The sequence below is a fragment of the Phyllostomus hastatus genome, unplaced genomic scaffold, assembly GCF_019186645.2.
Source record: "Phyllostomus hastatus isolate PE091 unplaced genomic scaffold, TTU_PhHast_1.1 phas_scaffold_78, whole genome shotgun sequence".
In the NCBI taxonomy this organism is placed as follows: domain Eukaryota; kingdom Metazoa; phylum Chordata; class Mammalia; order Chiroptera; family Phyllostomidae; genus Phyllostomus; species Phyllostomus hastatus.
The window spans coordinates 65,608,083-65,626,048 of NW_025334041.1; the positions used below are offsets into that span (position 1 = coordinate 65,608,083).

The 17,966-nt window shown below is 43.2% G+C and overlaps 1 protein-coding gene across 1 annotated transcript in view; it reads left to right on the plus strand.

Moving 5' to 3' along the window:
* The window catches only part of FER1L5 (fer-1 like family member 5), a 54,923-nt gene that overhangs the window by 13,779 nt on the left and 23,178 nt on the right, over positions 1–17,966 (plus strand). The window contains exons 12-19 of the mRNA XM_045827169.1: positions 60–180; positions 591–643; positions 1,852–1,920; positions 5,071–5,114; positions 5,200–5,282; positions 5,362–5,456; positions 6,299–6,427; positions 8,058–8,235. Of these exons, the coding sequence (XP_045683125.1) occupies positions 60–180; positions 591–643; positions 1,852–1,920; positions 5,071–5,114; positions 5,200–5,282; positions 5,362–5,456; positions 6,299–6,427; positions 8,058–8,235 (772 nt within the window). The remainder of the gene's footprint in view (positions 1–59; positions 181–590; positions 644–1,851; positions 1,921–5,070; positions 5,115–5,199; positions 5,283–5,361; positions 5,457–6,298; positions 6,428–8,057; positions 8,236–17,966) is intronic.

Below are 17,966 nucleotides of genomic sequence, written 5' to 3' on the forward strand. Positions count from 1 at the left end.
AGTGGTCTTGGCTGTGACCTCCCATGACTCTGACTCTGTCAGCTCTCTGATCTTTCCAGGTAGATCAAAAGATGCCATATGGAGCTGATGACAATATTCAGATCTTGAAGTCAACAATGGTCCCCATCAACATGGCCCACTTACAGTTCTTCATCTACTGCGCAGAGGACCTTCACTTCAGTGAGAGGGTGGCAGGGAGGGTGTGACCTTCAGGTGCCCTACACAGTGGCACCCTAGGTCCACTGGGGCTTCCCAGTTCCATGTGGACACTAACCCAAGATTCAGGGTGGAGGGAAAAGGTGAAACTAAAAATCCACTAAGAGTAGTTTTATAACGGCCCCACAGACATCCTTTAAAATGGGCATATGTCCCTGGCCTGTCTTTGATGCTCAGGTGCAGAGGTTCCATATGCCAGCCCCCCCACTGTCATTATGGGTCACACAGAGAGAGTGAAAATGGGAGGGGTCTGACCAGGGAACACCAAATCACATTATGGGGAAGGGTTTTAAGTTGTTCTGTCACCTCTCCTTTTCCTCCTTCTCAAAAAAATATGCTGTTGGCTCAGAAATCTTTTAACTTCTTATTCACAGAGAAACACCACTTAGTGAGTCCTGTTTTGGAGGTGGAACTAATTGGGGAAAAGGTAAGCACAGAAAGGGTATGTGGCTTAGAGAAATGGTCACTTAGAAAAAAAATAATGTGGGGGTAAGACTGGGTTGGTAGGCAGAACCCCAGGAATCATCTCCCAGTCCATCCATTCATGGGCCATGTGATCCCACTGGGCCATGAACTCTGTGAAGCTGGAGGCCATGGCTTCACCACTGTCTCCTAGAGCTGTGTGCAGTGCCCAGCATGGAGAACATGCCCCCTGAAAACCAAAGACACAGATGTTTGATGAGTGAATGACTGAATGAAGCAACATGCCTGCAAATGAACACCACTGAAACTGTCACATCCCCTCTGCACCTCAGTTTCTTTTTCCATAAATTGAGGGTTCTGGCACGAGAGTTGCTGACATTCCATGAACCTCTATGAACAGAGTAGCATTGTCCAGTGTGCTGATGGACATTTATGCAAAAAAAGAGTCCTATGTTCAAATTTGGGGAATGCTGGGCTAAAAAATAGGTTTGCCTCAGAATTTATAAACCATCAATTCTGACATATTCTACCTATTAGTAGTTATTAAATGCAGCCTATACACAAGAGAAGAGGGTTTAGTGTACACTTTTTAAAGGAAAAAGTACCAAAGGATTGGTAGGCATACCTTAGAACCACCACACTGAAGGTGGTTTGTATTCCCAATCTAGTGAGATGATCTTGAGTGGTAGATGACACCTAATTTCTCCAAATTTTTAATACTTCTGTGTTTTTCTGAGTGTCTACTAAAAAGTTTAACCAATATAACAAACCTTTGATTTTACTGACATGATTGCTTAGAGTAAGGCTGGGTTTTAAAATGATGCTTTGAGAAGGGGATGCCATGTGTGCTGCTGCCACGGGAGTTGTTTTGATCACTTTTCTGTTAGGATCTTAAGAATATACACAATCTATGTATATGTACTCATATAATAAAGTTAGAGCCCTACATTTATTTTAAAATCTAGTCTAATTAAAAGCTGACGTAAGGACAAATATTAAGGAATCTGGACCCGGGTAGGTGCATAGAAGACTAAAGTTGTAGCTGTTTAGAAGTTGTCCAAGTATCTTTAGACCAGGGAGTCCCATGATCAGCCCTTGGTTGCAGACAGTGTCCTTCTGTGGGCTAGACTGGAAGGACTAGAAGGTGAGGCCTGTGGAAGAAAGAGGGGACAGGCTGGAACTGACACTGACACTGCTTTGGGATGTTCCCAGCTTAAGACACAGGTGAAGACCCAAACAGAGAATCCTATCTGGAACCAGATCCTGACCTTCCAGATTCAGGTATTGCCATCCCATCACCTTCCCTGCCCCACAGACAGAAAGGATGTTTGGGTGTTGGTGTGTGTAGAGGTCTGGATGGAAGGGTGGACCAAGAAGCATGCGAGGGGAAGGGCTCTGCCTATAGAGAGCATAAAGAAGCCCAGGACTATTATGGAAAATCTTACTATATCCACTATTGATGAGTGAGCCATACAATTGAATTTTCCAGAAAATTTAAATGTGTCCTTTTACCTACATTAAAAAACAAAACAATCACTTTAAAGACTCATTCTAAATTGTATTATGAATTATCTCTTAGGCCAAATGCCCTGAACAGATTGACAGCTCTTTGTTGATGGCCTAGAGGTACAATGAGCCTGTAGTTATTCTGAGCTGCATGTGGCCAGGCTATTTGTTCCTACACTAACTGCCCCAAGATGTTCCTCTTTGTGGGGTTCTGTGGTCTGATTTTTATAGCCTTCTCAGCCACTTGTCAATGGTGTGGATGCCAGTTTGCTTCAAGCTCTGGAAGCTAGGCTTCTAAGGATTATGTGAAAAATAAGAGGAGACAATTCTGAGAGAACTTGAGCACTCTCATGAGTGCCAGTGCACAGAACTTTGGGTGCCATCTATTTGGCCACCCAGAGAGCATTTGAGTTCCTTATATTTACATTTGTGTGATGTGAAAGTAGCTAATAAGCTCCCCTCTGCCTCCTAGTGAGTCATCATTTTTAACCATTCCCCATATTCCCTATCTCCTTGGATGATTTTATTGACTCTTAAAGTAGAAAGACAATTTAGAGGAGGTCAAGTTCATCCCCCACCCTTGCCCAGCTTACTCCTTCCTGGCCCTGGCAGTGATGAGGCCCAGATCCTCAGATGCTCAACTGTCTTCAGGCTCAGAACCAGTGGCACAGGCCAGGCCCTCCTTCATTCCTGAAAGAGGCTTTCCAACATTTGAAGGTGTCCACATGTCCCCTGGACCCTCACCCATTTCTGTCAAAACACAGTGTCCAGGACTAGGACCAGCTGGGTGCAAGACTGATTATTCACTCTGATGTGGCTGGATGACCACACAGATGGTAGCATTTGAGGCCAGCTGGTCAGGGCCCCAGCAAGGCAGGCTGTAGGGGAAAACTGCTGAAAATGGGGGTGTGCCAGTTTACAGTCCAGGGTCCCCAGGACAGGATGGGAGTCAAGATAAGGAACTAGGAAAGGGGAGGAGTATTCTCAACATGGTAGATAAAAGATAGTTTAGCCACGAATTTGAATTTGAAGGGTTCATAATTTTGGAAGACCTGAATCCCTGACAGTGCTCATGTTTCCACTTCCAATATTCTTCCTTAACCTGGGGAATTTCCTCATTTATTTTTGTAATGTCTTTTATTTTTTATTTTTGTTTTGTTATCCTCATTAAGGACATTCTTATTGATTTTAGAGAGAAAGGGGAAGGGAGAAAGAGAGAGGAAGACATCGATGTGAGACAGGAACATTAATCGGCTGCCTCTCATATGCACCCTGATCAGAGACCAAATCTGCTCTAGGAACGTACCCTGACAGGGAATCAAACCCATGACTTTCCAGTTTATGGGACAATGCACCTACCAACTGAGCCATGGCTTCCCCATTTCTTAACACCAAGCTGCTCAACTGGAAAGCCTTTTTCTTACCTCCCTTTGGCCCCCAGCCAGCACACCAAGGGGAGAATGGATGAGGAGAATGGAAAACTGGAAGGATCCTGGCTGGGCCCCAGGAACTGCTGTGAGGGAAGAGTTCCCAGCTGAGAAGATGGGAGTCTAACTCAGGACTCAACCTAATAGCTCTGTTTTAATATTGTGTTTATTTTTAGAGAGGGGCAGAGAGAAAGAGAGGGAGAGAAACATCAGTGTGTGAGAGATACATTGATTGGCTACCTCTTGCATGATCCCAACTGAGGACCTGACTTGCAATCCAGGCATGTGCCCTGACCAGGAATCAAACTGGCAACCTTTCAGTTCACAGGCTGGCACTCAATCCACTGAGCCACAGCAGCCAGGGCTAGGAGCTCTGCTTTAAACATGGATTTTTAATTTTGTTCTCATAATTATGGGAACCCTGTAGCAGAGTGGAAATAAGACTCAGAAGCATGGCTTCCAATCCTGACTCTACCCCTTACTATGTGACCTTGAGCAAGTCTCTCCGTTTCTCTGTGCCTCATCCCCCATCTGCAAATAGGGACAGTCTCAGCCCTCACTGGGCTTTGCCAGTGTGCTTAGGAGCTCTGGGGTTGCCATTACCCACTGAGTGTAACATGAGAACTTCAGGAACTCAGCCTCTCTGTGCCTCAGTTTTCCTGTCAGAAAATGCACTCAGAATAGCACCTAGCTAATGGGGTTGTTGGGAGGGATCATTCAGTTGGTACAGATAAATCATTCAGCACAGGTCAGGGGACATGGAATTCCTCACCAGATGGGTAGCCATTGTTATTTACTCTTTGAGGAGATAGATGACTGACTGCTTGAAAGTTAACTGCTAGTGTGATGAAGACATTCAGGCTCATGACTTCTCCTGCAGGATGGTTTGATAAACATGCATTTAGACTGTGCAGTGCTGTATGAAAACTGTAGTCTTGAAATCCACAGTCAGGGAGCACCCAGCTCTCATAGGTCCTGAGCTTATGCATTAGGGGGCCATCTGAAGAACAAGAATACGAAATGGCCCTAGCCAGTATGACTCAGTTGGAGCATCGTCCTGTAAACAAAAGCTTGAATATTCAATTCCCGGTCAGGGAACATGCTTAGCTTGTAGGTTTGGTCCCTGGTCAGGGCACATATGGGAGGCAATCGCTGTTTCTCTCCTTCTCTCTCTCCCTCCCTTCTTCTCTCTCTAAAATCAATAAGCATGTCCTTGAGTGAGGATTAAAAATAAAAAAGCATACAAAATGATCATGGGACACAGTCCTAGTCTCTCTTAAGACCTCATGAGGGACCCAGGCAAGTGAGGGACCTCAAGCTTAGGGCCTAGAAGCTCCCACGGTAAATCCATCTTGGCTGTAGTTAAATGGCTCATTGATAACTGAGCCAGGCCTTGGATTCAGACCCAGGACTTCCAAGTGCTTACATTTCCCACGAGGACCAGACCCTCCAAGTACAAGTGCAATTTACCCATTGTGCCTCTTGCCTCCCCCTGCAGCTGCCCTGCCTCTCCAGCTACATCAAGTTCAGAGTCTTGGACTGGTGAGCAACTGGGTGGGGGCTGGAAAACATGGTGGGAAGAGAAAATCAGAAATGGGTCAGGGCTCAGATAGCAGTCTCTCTCCAGCACCAAGAGCAACTGCAGGGATGAAATTGGGACTGTCAGCCTGTCCCTCAACCAGATCTCATCCACAGGAGCAGAAATGGAAGGCAAGCAATCCCCCTACCACCCCCACCCCCACCCTGTTCTTCTTCCACCTGGCCACTCTCTCATCCTCTCTTCTTGTAGGAACATACTCTGGTTTTCTACCCTGCTTTGGCCCCAGCTTTCTGACTCTCCATGGTGGTAAAAAGGCTCCTTTCCAGATCCAAGAGGAAGGCTCTGTAAGCTTCTTAAGTCAGTTCTAGGGAACAGAGGAGGTAAAACCGACCATATGTGAGTCACTGCGCCCTGGGAGATACCCAGGGAGGACGTGACCCTGGTGTCTGTCCACTACATGCTGGTAGAGAACATGAAGCCTGCATGTAAATGGCTGCAGATGTGTGGGATGTATGGGATGGTACAAGAAATTAACAGATGGAGGACATTCAGATGGAAATGGGTAAGATTTTCAACAGGTGGAAAGGGCCTATGAGGCAAAAGAAACAGCACAGGTAAATGTAGAAAAGCACTGGGTTATTTAGGCCTGGTTACAAATGCCAGAAAGCCAAGTCCAGGGAATGAGGCTGGGAGAGACTCTGAGTGAGGAAGAGGCAGGCACCAGAACCTCAGTGCCATCAGGAGACTTTACCCTCCCTCCATCTCTCATTTCCACTGCTATCTAACCCAGGCCTCGTTTTTCCCCACTGCAATCGGGTTTCCATGCTGAGAACATGGTCCCCAGGGTTTCTAACAGGGAAGGCCACGGAAGTATTCTCACTGGCATCTTAGAGGCAGGACGAGTTCTGTTTGGCCAGGCAGGGAGAACACACTAGTTATCACAGTCCTCTCCCATCAGGAAGTATTTATGAGGATCTAAAGGCAGAGTGCAAGGGGAGGAGAGGTTGAGGGGTTCAGAAGAGGGGTCAGGGCCTAGAGGTTTCCAGCAATACTGTTTCTGGGGTCTGGAATTCCTCCCTGGGGTTGAAGTTACTGGACTACTGTCTTTGCTGCACAGGTGTTGGGAGATTAGCCTGCTCTGTTTCTCTCATTCCCTTTCTCACCATTTTCCTCCCTTTTACCCCAGAGTATACCCAGCTCTGTTAAGGATGGTTTGGAGTATCGAGGCCGGGTCTTCCTGGAGTTAGTCACCCACATCACGTCTCTCCAAGATGCCAGGATGAAGGACCTCTCCCGGGACGTGACCAGTGCAGAGGTAACCCAGGATGAAAGTGGTGTTCTGCTGCCTCAATCCACTGTGCCTCCCACTTTTGGCCCTGGCCACAAGCTGAATGCAGTGATGGGTGCATGAGGATCATGGTCAACCTGCCTGAGTCTCCACTGAGCCACTAGAGCTTCTTGCTGTGCCAAATCCCAGGTGGCCAGGGGACTCAGGAAAAACAAGATAAGGTTTTGGTTTAAGGAATGTGCCATCTAGTTAAGGAAAAACATTCTAAGGGGCATTTTAAGGAATGTGGCTTTCTTTCTGAAGGCAGGGGAGGGCCATAAGGCACGAAAGTGTTAAGAATAGTCAGGAGAGAGTAAGGTAAACCACTCACTTATCCTAGAGAAATGGGGTACAGTCACAGAGGAAGAGAGCTGGACAGCAGGGAGTGGTTCCAGAGTCCCTTTGGAAGCAGAATGATCAGAGCCACCAACTAGCAGAACATAAGAAGTGAGGCCAATTCCCCTAAGCTAACATCCATTTTCTGCTTGGGAGGCAAGGTGATTGGGTGGCTTACATCCTGAAGGAGGAGCAGGTCTAGGGGAGATGATGAACCCCACTTTGACCTGTGCTTGTGAGACATCCATGAAGACCAGTCTCAAGGCTGCTGGACAGATGGGCATGCCATAAGCACACTAGGATCTGAACCATGGTTATGGAGGACTTGCCCAGGGGTAGTAGGCAAAGTAAAAGGAGAAGGGAGCTGAGGCTGGAGCCTATAAGGACGCCACAACCTGGGAGGCAGGAGGAGGAGGGATTTGTGAAGGGGAGCATTGGAGCAGCCTATGGAGGGAGAGCTGCAGAAAGGAGCCATCAGCTCTCTGAAGGTATCAAAGAGAAAAGGTGAGGACTCACAAGTGTCCACTGGTTATTGGGAAGGCACCAGTAGCTTTCAGTCAGGTGCCATAGGCAAGCAGGAAGAAGTTGCAGATAGTGCATGGAGACAGATGCGTAGCAACTTGACTAGGAAGTAGAGGGAGACAAGAGCAGGTGGTAGCTAAACAGGGTCACAGTGGAGAAGAAGGGCTATGTTTAAGACAGGGGAGACCTCAGCTAGGGAACAGACTGGGAACATGCAAGAGTAGGGCAGAGGTTGGCAACAGAAATGAGAGAAAGGTTAACATGATGAGAGAAGACCCTAAGCAGACATGAGGCATAGTGGAGAAAGGGCTTGAAAAGGGCCAAGAAAGGATGTGTGAGCTTATGCAACCTCTATTCTGCACCCTGCCTGCACTCAGTCTCATCTGAGGAGGATGTTTAAGCCAAAAGGAGAGGGGTGGTATGGCCCAATGTGGGTGGAGATGGGTAGTCAATCCCAAAGCCTAGCCTGAGCAAAGAGAAGACTTCCTGCCCAGTTTCAGGAAGGGAAGGGCTGCCTGGGTGGAGGGGTCCAGGTGATAGAAGTATTAGAAGGTACTGCCTCCTTGATCAGCCAGATGAGTAGGAGTCAAGGCAAGGCTTTGAGTGTGAGTGGGCGTTCAGTGATGATCTAGCTCACCCTGAAGAGAAGCAAAGATGGCTTTTGATAGAAACAGTACACCTCATCCTTGCCCCCTGCCTGTCTTTATAGCCTTGTTCATCCTTGTCTTATGTGCTGGGGGTATGGGGGTTGTTGTTTTAGAGGCAACAGAACCGCCAAAAGTATGGGCTGTGTGTCATCTTCCTTTCCTGTACCATGATGCCCAACTTTAAGGACCTGATCCAATTCGAGGTCAGCATCGGCCACTATGGAAACAAGATGGACCTGAATTACAAGCCTCTCATCTCAACTACACAGTATAGCCCAGTGATATATGATGGTAATGGTCAGATCCAGCCAGAAGGTGGAGAGCATCCACTGTATGCCAAGCTCTGTGCCCTTCTAAGGGTGTTATAGTTCATGGAACATTCATAGGCATTGTTAACCCACATTTCACACATTAGGAAAATGAGCTTCAGGGAAGTGAAGTCACCTGACAAACATTGCACAGCTAGTGGATGGTGACCCACAAGAGTTGAAACCAGGTCTTGACTTCAAGTCCTCCACACTACAACTTCCCCAACCCCATCTTCTTCCCTACTACTTAGAACCTCCTTCATCCATTCATGCAACTGCCATCCACTGCTCATCTGCCTGCTTGCTATTCATCCGTTTGTCTCTTTATCCAATATCTACCACCCATACTGGGCCCTAGAGAGAAATGGTCCTCATAGTGCAGTGTCTGGGCAGCAGCAATTGGGAACTGTGAGAAATGCAGATTTTTGACCCACCCCAGTTCTAAAGAATCAGAATCTCTGGGGATGGAACCCCGCAATCCGTGATTTAACAAGACTTCCAGGTGATTCAGATGTGTGCTTAAGTTTGAGAATAAGTGCTCTGGAGGAATATGGTTTCCCTTTCATCCTCACCAACTTCACCATTTTATCACCCATTAAGAGGCTTTCCATGCATTCCTTTGCTCTTCCTGTTTTTAAAAGTATATTTTATTCATTATTCTATTACAGTTGTCCCATTTTTTCCTCCCCATATCCCCCTCTGCCTGGTACCTCCATTCCCTCCAGCATTCCCCCCCGGCCTTAGTTCATGTCTATGGGTTATACATATAAGTTCTTTGGCTTCTCCATTTCCCATACTATTCTTAACTTCCCCCTATTTTACACATACCAGTTATGCTTCTTATACTCTGTACCTTTTTCCCCCATTCTCCTCCTTCCCTTTCCCCACTGATAACCCTCCACATGATCTCCATTTCTATGATTCTGTTCCTACTCTAGTTGTTTGCATAGTTTGTTTTTGTTTTAGGTTCAGTTGTTGATAGTTGTAGGTTTGTTGTCATTTTATTGTTCATAGTTATCTTCTTTTTCTTAGATAAGTCCCTTTAACATTTCATATAATAAGGGTTTGGTGATGATGAACTCCTTTAACTTGACCTTATCTGGGAAACACTTTATCTGCCCTTCCATTCTAAATGATAACTTTGCTGGATAGAGTCATTTTAGTTGCAGGTCCTTGCTTTTCATGACTTAGAATAGTTCTTTCCAGCCCCTTCTTGCCTGCAAGATTTCTTTTAAGAAATCAGCTCATAGTCTAATGGGAACTCCTCTGTAGGTAACTGTCTCCTTTTCTCTTGTTGCTTTTAAAATTCTCTTTATCTTTAATCTTTGGCAACTTAATTATGAAGTGTCTCCAGATTGGGGAAGTTTTCTTTCAGTATTTTTTCAAATAAGTTTTTGATTTCTTGCTTTTCCTGTACTCCTGCTGGCAGCCCTATGATTCAGATGTTGGAACGTTTAAAGTTGTCCTGGAGGTTCCTAAGTCTCTCCTCTTTTTTTTTTTTTTTGAATTCTTGTTTCTTCATTCTGTTCTGGTTGCATGTTTATTTCTTCCTTCTGGTCCAAACAGTTGATGTGAATCCTGGTTTCCTTCCCTTCATTGTTGGCTCCCTGTATATTTTTCTTTATTTTACTTTGCATAGCCTTCACTTCTTCCTCTATTTTGAAACCATACTCAACCATCTCTGTGAGCATCCTGATTAGCAGTGTTTTGAACTCTGCATCTGATAGGTTGGCTATTTCCTCATCACTTAGTTATTTTTCTGGATTTTTAATCTGCTCTTTCATTTGGGCCATGTTTCTTTGTCTTGGCACACCTGTTATGTTTCAAGGGACAGAGACTTAGGTGTTCTCGGGAGCAGGGCAATCCACTTTAATGTGCTGTGATGCTGTATGTGGGGAAGGGGTCAGTAAGGGAAAAATGCCATTTGCTCAACTCTCGCCCACTTTCAGTCACTTTCCCCACTTCCCACAAGCAAATTGGGTCCTTCTGGTGATGATTCCTGGGTGGGTGGGTTTCTGTACATTCTAGAACCATGTGGGTCTTTCCAGTGGACTCTCCTATGAGACTGGGAGTTTCTCCTGCAGCTGCAAGCCCCACATGTTTTTATAGCCAGAGGTTTTGAGGCTTTATTTCCCCATGCTGGAACATATTTCCTTGTATTGGTACACCAGTCTGGATGAACATTTCTTCTGTAACTCCTTGGTTGTCATACTTCCATACAGTTCGATTTTCTGCCAGTTCTGGTTGTTTTTGCTTTTAAAATGGTCATTATCCCTCTTTCGGTTGTGTGAAGAAGTGAAGCATATCTACCCAAGCCTCCATCTTAGCCAGATGTTGGCCTCTTTTGAAGGCCACTCTACCTGTGTTGGTTTTTTTTTTAAACAGTTTTATTGAACTATAATTCACAATACCATACAATCCATCCATGTAAAGTAGGCATTCAGTGATTTTTAGTATATTCACAGAACTGTGCACTACCACCATGGTCAATTTTAGGACATTCATCACACCAAAAAGAAATCCTGTACCCACTAGCAGTCACTTTCTATTCTCCCCCACCTCCCCAACCTTAGGCAACCACTTATCTACTTTCTGTCTCTATAATAGAGTTTCCTATTCTGGATCTTTCATATACACAAAATCATAGAATATGAAGAAAGACTGGCTTCTTTAATTTAACACAACATGCTACATGTTTTTATTTATTTTTTAATTTGCATCCAGTTTTAGTGATGATGCTCTGAAAAAAATTGGCATACCATCATAGCTATTTGAAAAGGAAGACTTTACTTTTGCATGGTATAATCTATTGATAAAAAGAACACACCATTTATTTATTTTTTAATATATTTTATTGATTATGCTATTACAGTTGTCCCATTTTTTTCCCCATATTCCTCTCTGCCTGGTGCCTCCATTCCCTCCAGCATCCCCCTCCTTAGTTCATGTCTATGGGTCATACATATAAATTCTTCGGCTTCTCCATTTCCCATACTATTCTTAACCTCCTCCTGTGTATTTTGTACTTACAATTTATGCTTCTTATTCTCTGTATCTTTTCCCCCTCTCTTCCCCTTCCACTCCCCTGTTTAAAACCCTCCATGTGATCTCCATTTCTGTGATTCTGTTCCTGTTCTAATTGTTTGCTTAGTTTGTTTTTGTTTTTTCTAGGTTCGGTTGTTGGTAGTTGTAAGTTTGTTGTCATTTTACTGTTCATAGATTTTTATCTTCTTATTTTCCTTAGATAAGTCCCTTTAACATTTCATATAATAAGGGTTTGGTGATGATGAACTCCTTTAATTTGACCTTATCTGGGAAACACTTTATCTGCCCTTCCATCTAAATGAAAGCTTTGCTGGATAAAGTCATCTTAGAGGTAGGTCCTTGCCTTTCATGACTTGGAATACTTCTTTCCAGCCCCTTCTTGTCTGTAAGGTCTCTTTTGAGAAATCAGCTGACAGTCTGATGGGAACTCCTTTGTAGATAACTTCTGCTCTTCTCTTGCTGCTTTTAAGATTCTCTCTTTATCTTTAATCTTGGATAACTTAATGATGATCTGCCTTGGTGTGAGCCTCCTTGGGTCCAACTTCTTTGGGACTCTCTGAGCTTCCTGGACTTTCTAGAGATCTATTTCCTTTGCCAGGTTGGGGAAGTTCTCCTTCATTATTTCTCCAACTAAGTTTTCAATTTCTTGCTCTTCCTCTTCTCCTGGTATCCCTATGATTTGGATGTTGGAACATTTAAAGTTGTCCTGGACGTTCCTAAGCCTCTCCTCATATTTTTGAATTCCTGTTTTTTCATTATGTTCTGGTTGCATGTTTATTTCTTCTTTTTGGTCCAAACAGTTGATTTAAGTCCTAGTTTCCTTCCCTTCACTGTTGGTTCCCTGTACATTTTCCTTTATTTCACTTTTCATAGCCTTCATTTTTTCCTCTCTTTTGTGACCATACTAAACCAATTCTGTGAGCATCCTGATTACCAGTGTTTTGAACTCTGCATCTGATAGGTTGGCTATTTCTTCGTCACTCAGTTGTATTTTTTCTGGAGTCTTATCTGTTCTTTCATTTGGGCCTCTTCTCTTTTGCCTAGGCCACCATTTACATAGTAAGGGGTGGAGCCTTAGGTGTTCACCAGGGCAGAGCAACCCAGGTCACTGAGTTGCAGGGCTGTGTGGGGGGGAGGGGTCTGAGAGGGAATAATGCCACTTGCTCCACTCTCTGCTGGCTTTCAGTCACTTCTGCCACTACCCACAATCAAATTGGGTCCTTCTGGTGCTAATTCCCAGGTGGGTGGTTTTGTGTACATTCTCAGACCCCATGGGTCTCTCCAAGAACTCTCCTGTGGGCCTGGGAGTTTCTCCCACTGCTGCTACCCTCACAGGTTTTTTCAGTCAGGGGTTTTGAAGCTTTATTTCCCCACACCGGAATCCTGGGTTGTGTGGTCTGTCTGAGTCCCCAGTTGTTCCCCTTGGTTTATCTGCACTCAAATGTAGGACCACCTGCTCCACCAGCTGCCTTGCTGAGAGTCCTCTCCATCTGGCTCCCATCCCCACCCCTCCTACTGGTCTGGATGAATATTTCTTCTTTAACTCGTTGGTTGTCAGATTTCCATACAGTTCAATTTTCTGTCAGTTCTTGTTGTTTTTTGTTTTTAAATTTGTTGTCCTTATTTTGGTTGTGCAAGGAGGCACAGTGTGTTTACCTACATCTCCCTCTTGCCCAGAAGTTCCCATGAACATAGTATTTAAAGAAAGTATTCAGTCATGCCTTCTACTTGTTTTTAAATTATAAAATAAATATACAAAAATATATAAATGCATATGTATTTTGAAGAAGAGGAATAAAAGTATTACCCATGGCCCTGACTGTTATGCTCAGTTGGTTGAGCATCGTCCTGCAAAATGAAAGGTTGTTGGTTCAATTCCTGGTCAGGACTCATGCCTGTGTTGCAGGCTGGTCCCCTGTTGGGGCAGGCATGTGCGAGAGGCAACTGATGGATGTTTTTCTCCTATGCTGATGTTTCCCTCCCGCTCTTTTTACCTCCCTATCCCTCGTTCTAAAGATAAATGAATAAAATCTTTAATAAAGAAAAAATAGGGAGTACCCACGAGCTTATCACTCAGCTTAAAAGAGAGAAAATTGTCAGTCTCTTAGACACCCACCCCCCCCATATTCTTTCCAGATCCATTTACCTAAGAAATAACCACAATTCTGACTCTTGTGATATTCATACCCTTGTTTTTAAAAAATTTTTACCACCTATGTGTGTAGCCCTAAACAGCACATTATTGTTGCATTTTCTTTCTTAACAAAAAATTTTGTGGATTTTTTTTTATTTTTAAAGATTTTATTTATTTATATTTAGAGAGAGGGGAGGGAGGGAGAAAGAGAGGGACAGAAACATCAGTGTGTGGTTGCCTCTCACTCACATTGTACACAGTAACCCACAATGGGGACCTGGCCCACAGTCCAGGCTTGTACCCTCACTGATAATCGAATGGATGCCCCTTTGTTTTGCAGGCCAGCACTCAATCCAGTGAGTCATACCAGCCAGAGCTATTGTTGCATTTTCAATCAGTGGAATTTTTTAGCCTGTACTCATATGTTTTTGCATCTTTTGCTCAATATTAAATTTTTTATATTGATGTTCATAGCTGAAGTTCATTTTTAGTTCTGTATATATCCTCCTGTAGGATTATAACCTCCCTTGAAAGTTTGGTACAACTCACCTCTAATGTGGTATACATACACATTTAAGTTGTATCTTTTTTCTACTATAATAATTTTTTATAAACATTCTTGTACATGTGTCCTGGTCACAGGAGCAAGACTTCCTCTAAATTGTATGCCCAGGAGTGGAAGAGAAATATAAAGTAAAAGTAATTTTGCTAAATTACACTTACATCAGTGTGGTATAAGAATTCCTACTACTCTGCATTCTCACCAGTACTTGCTGTTGCCCAGCCTTTTAATTTTCTTTTTGACAGTATGATGGATGTATTCATTTTTTAACTTTTTAATTGAATTTATTGGGGTGACATTGGTTAAAAAAATTATATAGGTTTCAGATGTACAATTCCATAATACACCATCTATATATTGTGTTGTATATTCACCACCCCAAGTAATCTGGTGGATGTAAAATGGAATCTCGTAACATCTTTATTTGACATTTTCCTGATTAAAAGTGAAATTTGGGCATCTTTTTATATGTTTACATATATATGTTTTTCCTTATCTATAAAAGCCTATCAATATCTTTTTTCCATTATTCTATTTGGCTGTATTCTTTTTATTGATTTGTACATTATTTTTTCTAGGAACATTCTTTCATTGATGTGTGTGTGTCACAAATATCTCCTCTAAGTTTGGGGCTTTTCATTCTCTTAATGATGACTATTTCTTTATTTACAAACAATAAGATTTTAAATGTACAGTTAGATGAGTTTTCACAAATACATACACCTGTGTAACCACCATGGGTAAAAAAAAACCCCAGAGAGCTGCCATGCTCCCCTTCTCAGTGGATCTCCCAGCCCCTGTGGGCAAACACTGTTGTGATAGCTATCACTATAAATTCGTTTTGCTTATTCTACAACTTATAAGTTAAACTATACATACAGTACTTTGACTTCTTTGATTCAGCCAGTGTTTTAAATATTCTTCTGTGTATTTGCATATATCAGTATTTTATTCCTTTTATTTCTGATAGTATTCCATTGTAGGGATATGACACTTTAATTACCTATTTACCTCTTACCTATTGACATTTGGATTGTTTCAATTTTTGGTTATGAATAAAGCTGCTATGAACATTCTTCTACAAGTCTTTGTCAAGGTTCATTCTTGCCCTTCTGCACTCTGGTTCTCAGGGTCTAGACACCTGCAAACTCCTTGTTCCAGACTCTTTTGCCAGGCAGTAGACACACTGTTGTCCTCTCCTCTATTTCCCTCATGCACACTCAAATTATTTATTTTATGGCTCCAGCTCTTGAATTATAATTAGAAAGGTCTTTTCCACTCCAGATTTATTAAGGAATTATCTCCTGTTTTCTTCTAGATTTGTTGTTTCTTAAAGTTTCATAACTCATAACTTTTCTCTTTTTGATATTTTTCTTATGATCTTTTTAAATCTACTATATTGATTATGTTATTACAGTTGTCCCATTTTCCCCCCTTCACTCCCCTCCACCCTGCACCCCCCTCCTACCCACATTCTCCCCCTTTAGTTCATGTCCATGTATCATACTTATAAGTTCTTTAGCTTCTACATTTCCTATACTATTCTTGCCCTCCTCCTGTCTATTTTCTACCTACCATCTATGCTACTTATTCTCTCTACCTTTTCCCCCTCTCTCCTCTTCCCACTCCCCTGTTGCTAACCCTCCATGTGATCTCCATTTCTGTGGTTCTGTTCCTGTCCTAGTTGTTTGCTTTTGTTTTTGCTTTAGGTATGGTTGTTATAATTATGAGTTTGCTGTCATTTACCTGTACATGTTTTTTATCTTCTTTTTCTTAGATAAGTCCCTTCAATATTTCATATAATAAGGGCTTGATGATGATGAACTCCTTTAACCTGACTTCATCTGGGAAACACTTTATCTGCCTTTCCATTCTAAATGAAAGCTTTGCTGAATAGAGTCATCTTGGATGTAGGTCCTTGCCTTTCATGACTTGGAATACTTCTTTCCAGCCCTTTCTTGCATGCAAGGTCTCTTTTGAGAAATCCGCTGACATTCTGATGGGAACTCCTTTGTAGGTAACTGTCTCCTTATCTCTTGTTTTTCTAGGATTCTTTCCTTCATTTTTATCTTAGCTAATGTAATTATGATGTGCCCTGGTGTGTTCCTCCCTGGGTCCAACTTCTTTGGGACTCTCTGAGCTTCCTGTATTTCCTGGAAGTCTATTTCCTTTGCCAGATTGGGGAAGTTCTTCTTTATTATTTGTTCAAATAACTTTTCCACTTGTTGCTCTTCCTCGTCTCCTTCTGGTATCCCTATAATTCAGATGCTGGAATGTTTAAAGTTGTCCCAGAGGTTCCCAAGCCTCTACTCATTTTTTGAATTCTTGTTTCTTCCTTCTTTTCTGATTGGATGTTTCTTTGTTCCATCTAGTCTACTCCATTGATTTGAGTTCCAGTTTCCTTCCCATCACTGTTGATTCCCTGTACATTTTCCTTTATGTCACTTAGCATAGCCTTCATTTTTTCATCTAATTTGTGATCAAATTCAACCAATTCTGTGAGCATCCTGATTACCAGTGTTTTGAACTGTGCATCTGATAGGTTGGCTAGCTTTTCATCACTTAGTTGTATTTGTTCTGAGGCTTTGATCTGTTCTGTCATTTCCGCCTTTTTTTTTTTTTTGGTCTCAGTGTGCCTGTTACATTGTGAGGGGCAGAGCCTTAGGTGTTCACCAGAGCAGGGAAACCCAGTCACTGGGTTGTGATGCTGTATGTGGGGCAAGGGTCCGAGAGGGAACAATGGTGCTTGCTCTGCTCTCTGCCAGATTCCAGTCACTTCCCCCGCTTCCCACAAGCAAACTGGGCCCTTCTGGTGCTGATTCTCATGTGGGTGGGTTTGTGCATATTCTAGGACCCTGTGGGTCTCTCCAACAAACTCTCCTGTAAGGCTGGGAGTTTCTCCTGGCACCTCAACCCCCTCAGGTGTTTTCAATCGGTGTTTTGAGCCTTTATTTCCCCGTGCTGGGACCCTGGGTTGTGTGGTCTCTCTCACTTCCCAGTTTTGCCAGGTTTATCTGTACACGAATGTGGGACCACCCGGTCCGCTAGCCACCCTGTGCACTGCACCCATCTACAATCTGCCACCTTGCTGGGTCCACCAGTTGCTGCCTTGCACGCACAGAGTCCACCAGCCACCGTTTTGCCATGACCCCTTTCCACTCAGCCACCCAACTCCACCCCTCCTACCAGTCTGGATGAATGTTTCTTCTTTAACTCCTTGGTTGTCACACTTCCATACAGTTCAATTTTCTGTCAGTACTGGTTAAATTGTTGTTGTCCTTTTGGTTATGTGAAGAGGCACAGTGTGTCTACTTACTCCTCCATCTTGGCCGGAAGTCCCTCCTATGATCTCTTGATTTTTTCACCCAGCTGCCCAGAGATCCTCTTTTTATCTTGTAACTGCAATAACATCACTAGGATATGTCCACATGATGATCCTTCTAGGTCAATTTTCTCTGGTATGTAGTGTACTCTCTCAATACGTAGAGTTGTCTTCCTTTTTGTTGTTGTTAATAACTTATTTAGTGGTATAATTTACATTACATAAAATTTACTTGTTTTGTACAATTCAAAAATTTTTAGTAAATTTAAAGAGCTGAGTAGCCATCACTGTGCCTGGTCTTAGAGCATTTCTATCACCCCACAACCTCTCATGCTAGTCATTCTCCCCTTTGCACCCCCAGGCTCACTCGTGTCTCTGTATGTTTATTTTTCCTGAACCTTTCATATAAATGAAATCACACAATATGTGGTCTTCACAACTGTCTTCTTTCACTTGGCATAATGTCTTGAGGTTTATCCCTGGTGTAGTATCCACCAGCACTCCATCCCTTTATACTGACAAATACTATTCCATTGTAAGGATGTACCATTCATCATTTGTTAAGCCACTCATCAGTTGATGAGCATTGTTTCTACTGCTACACTCCTGTCTATTATGAATGAAGCTGCTATGAATATTTGTGCAAAGTCT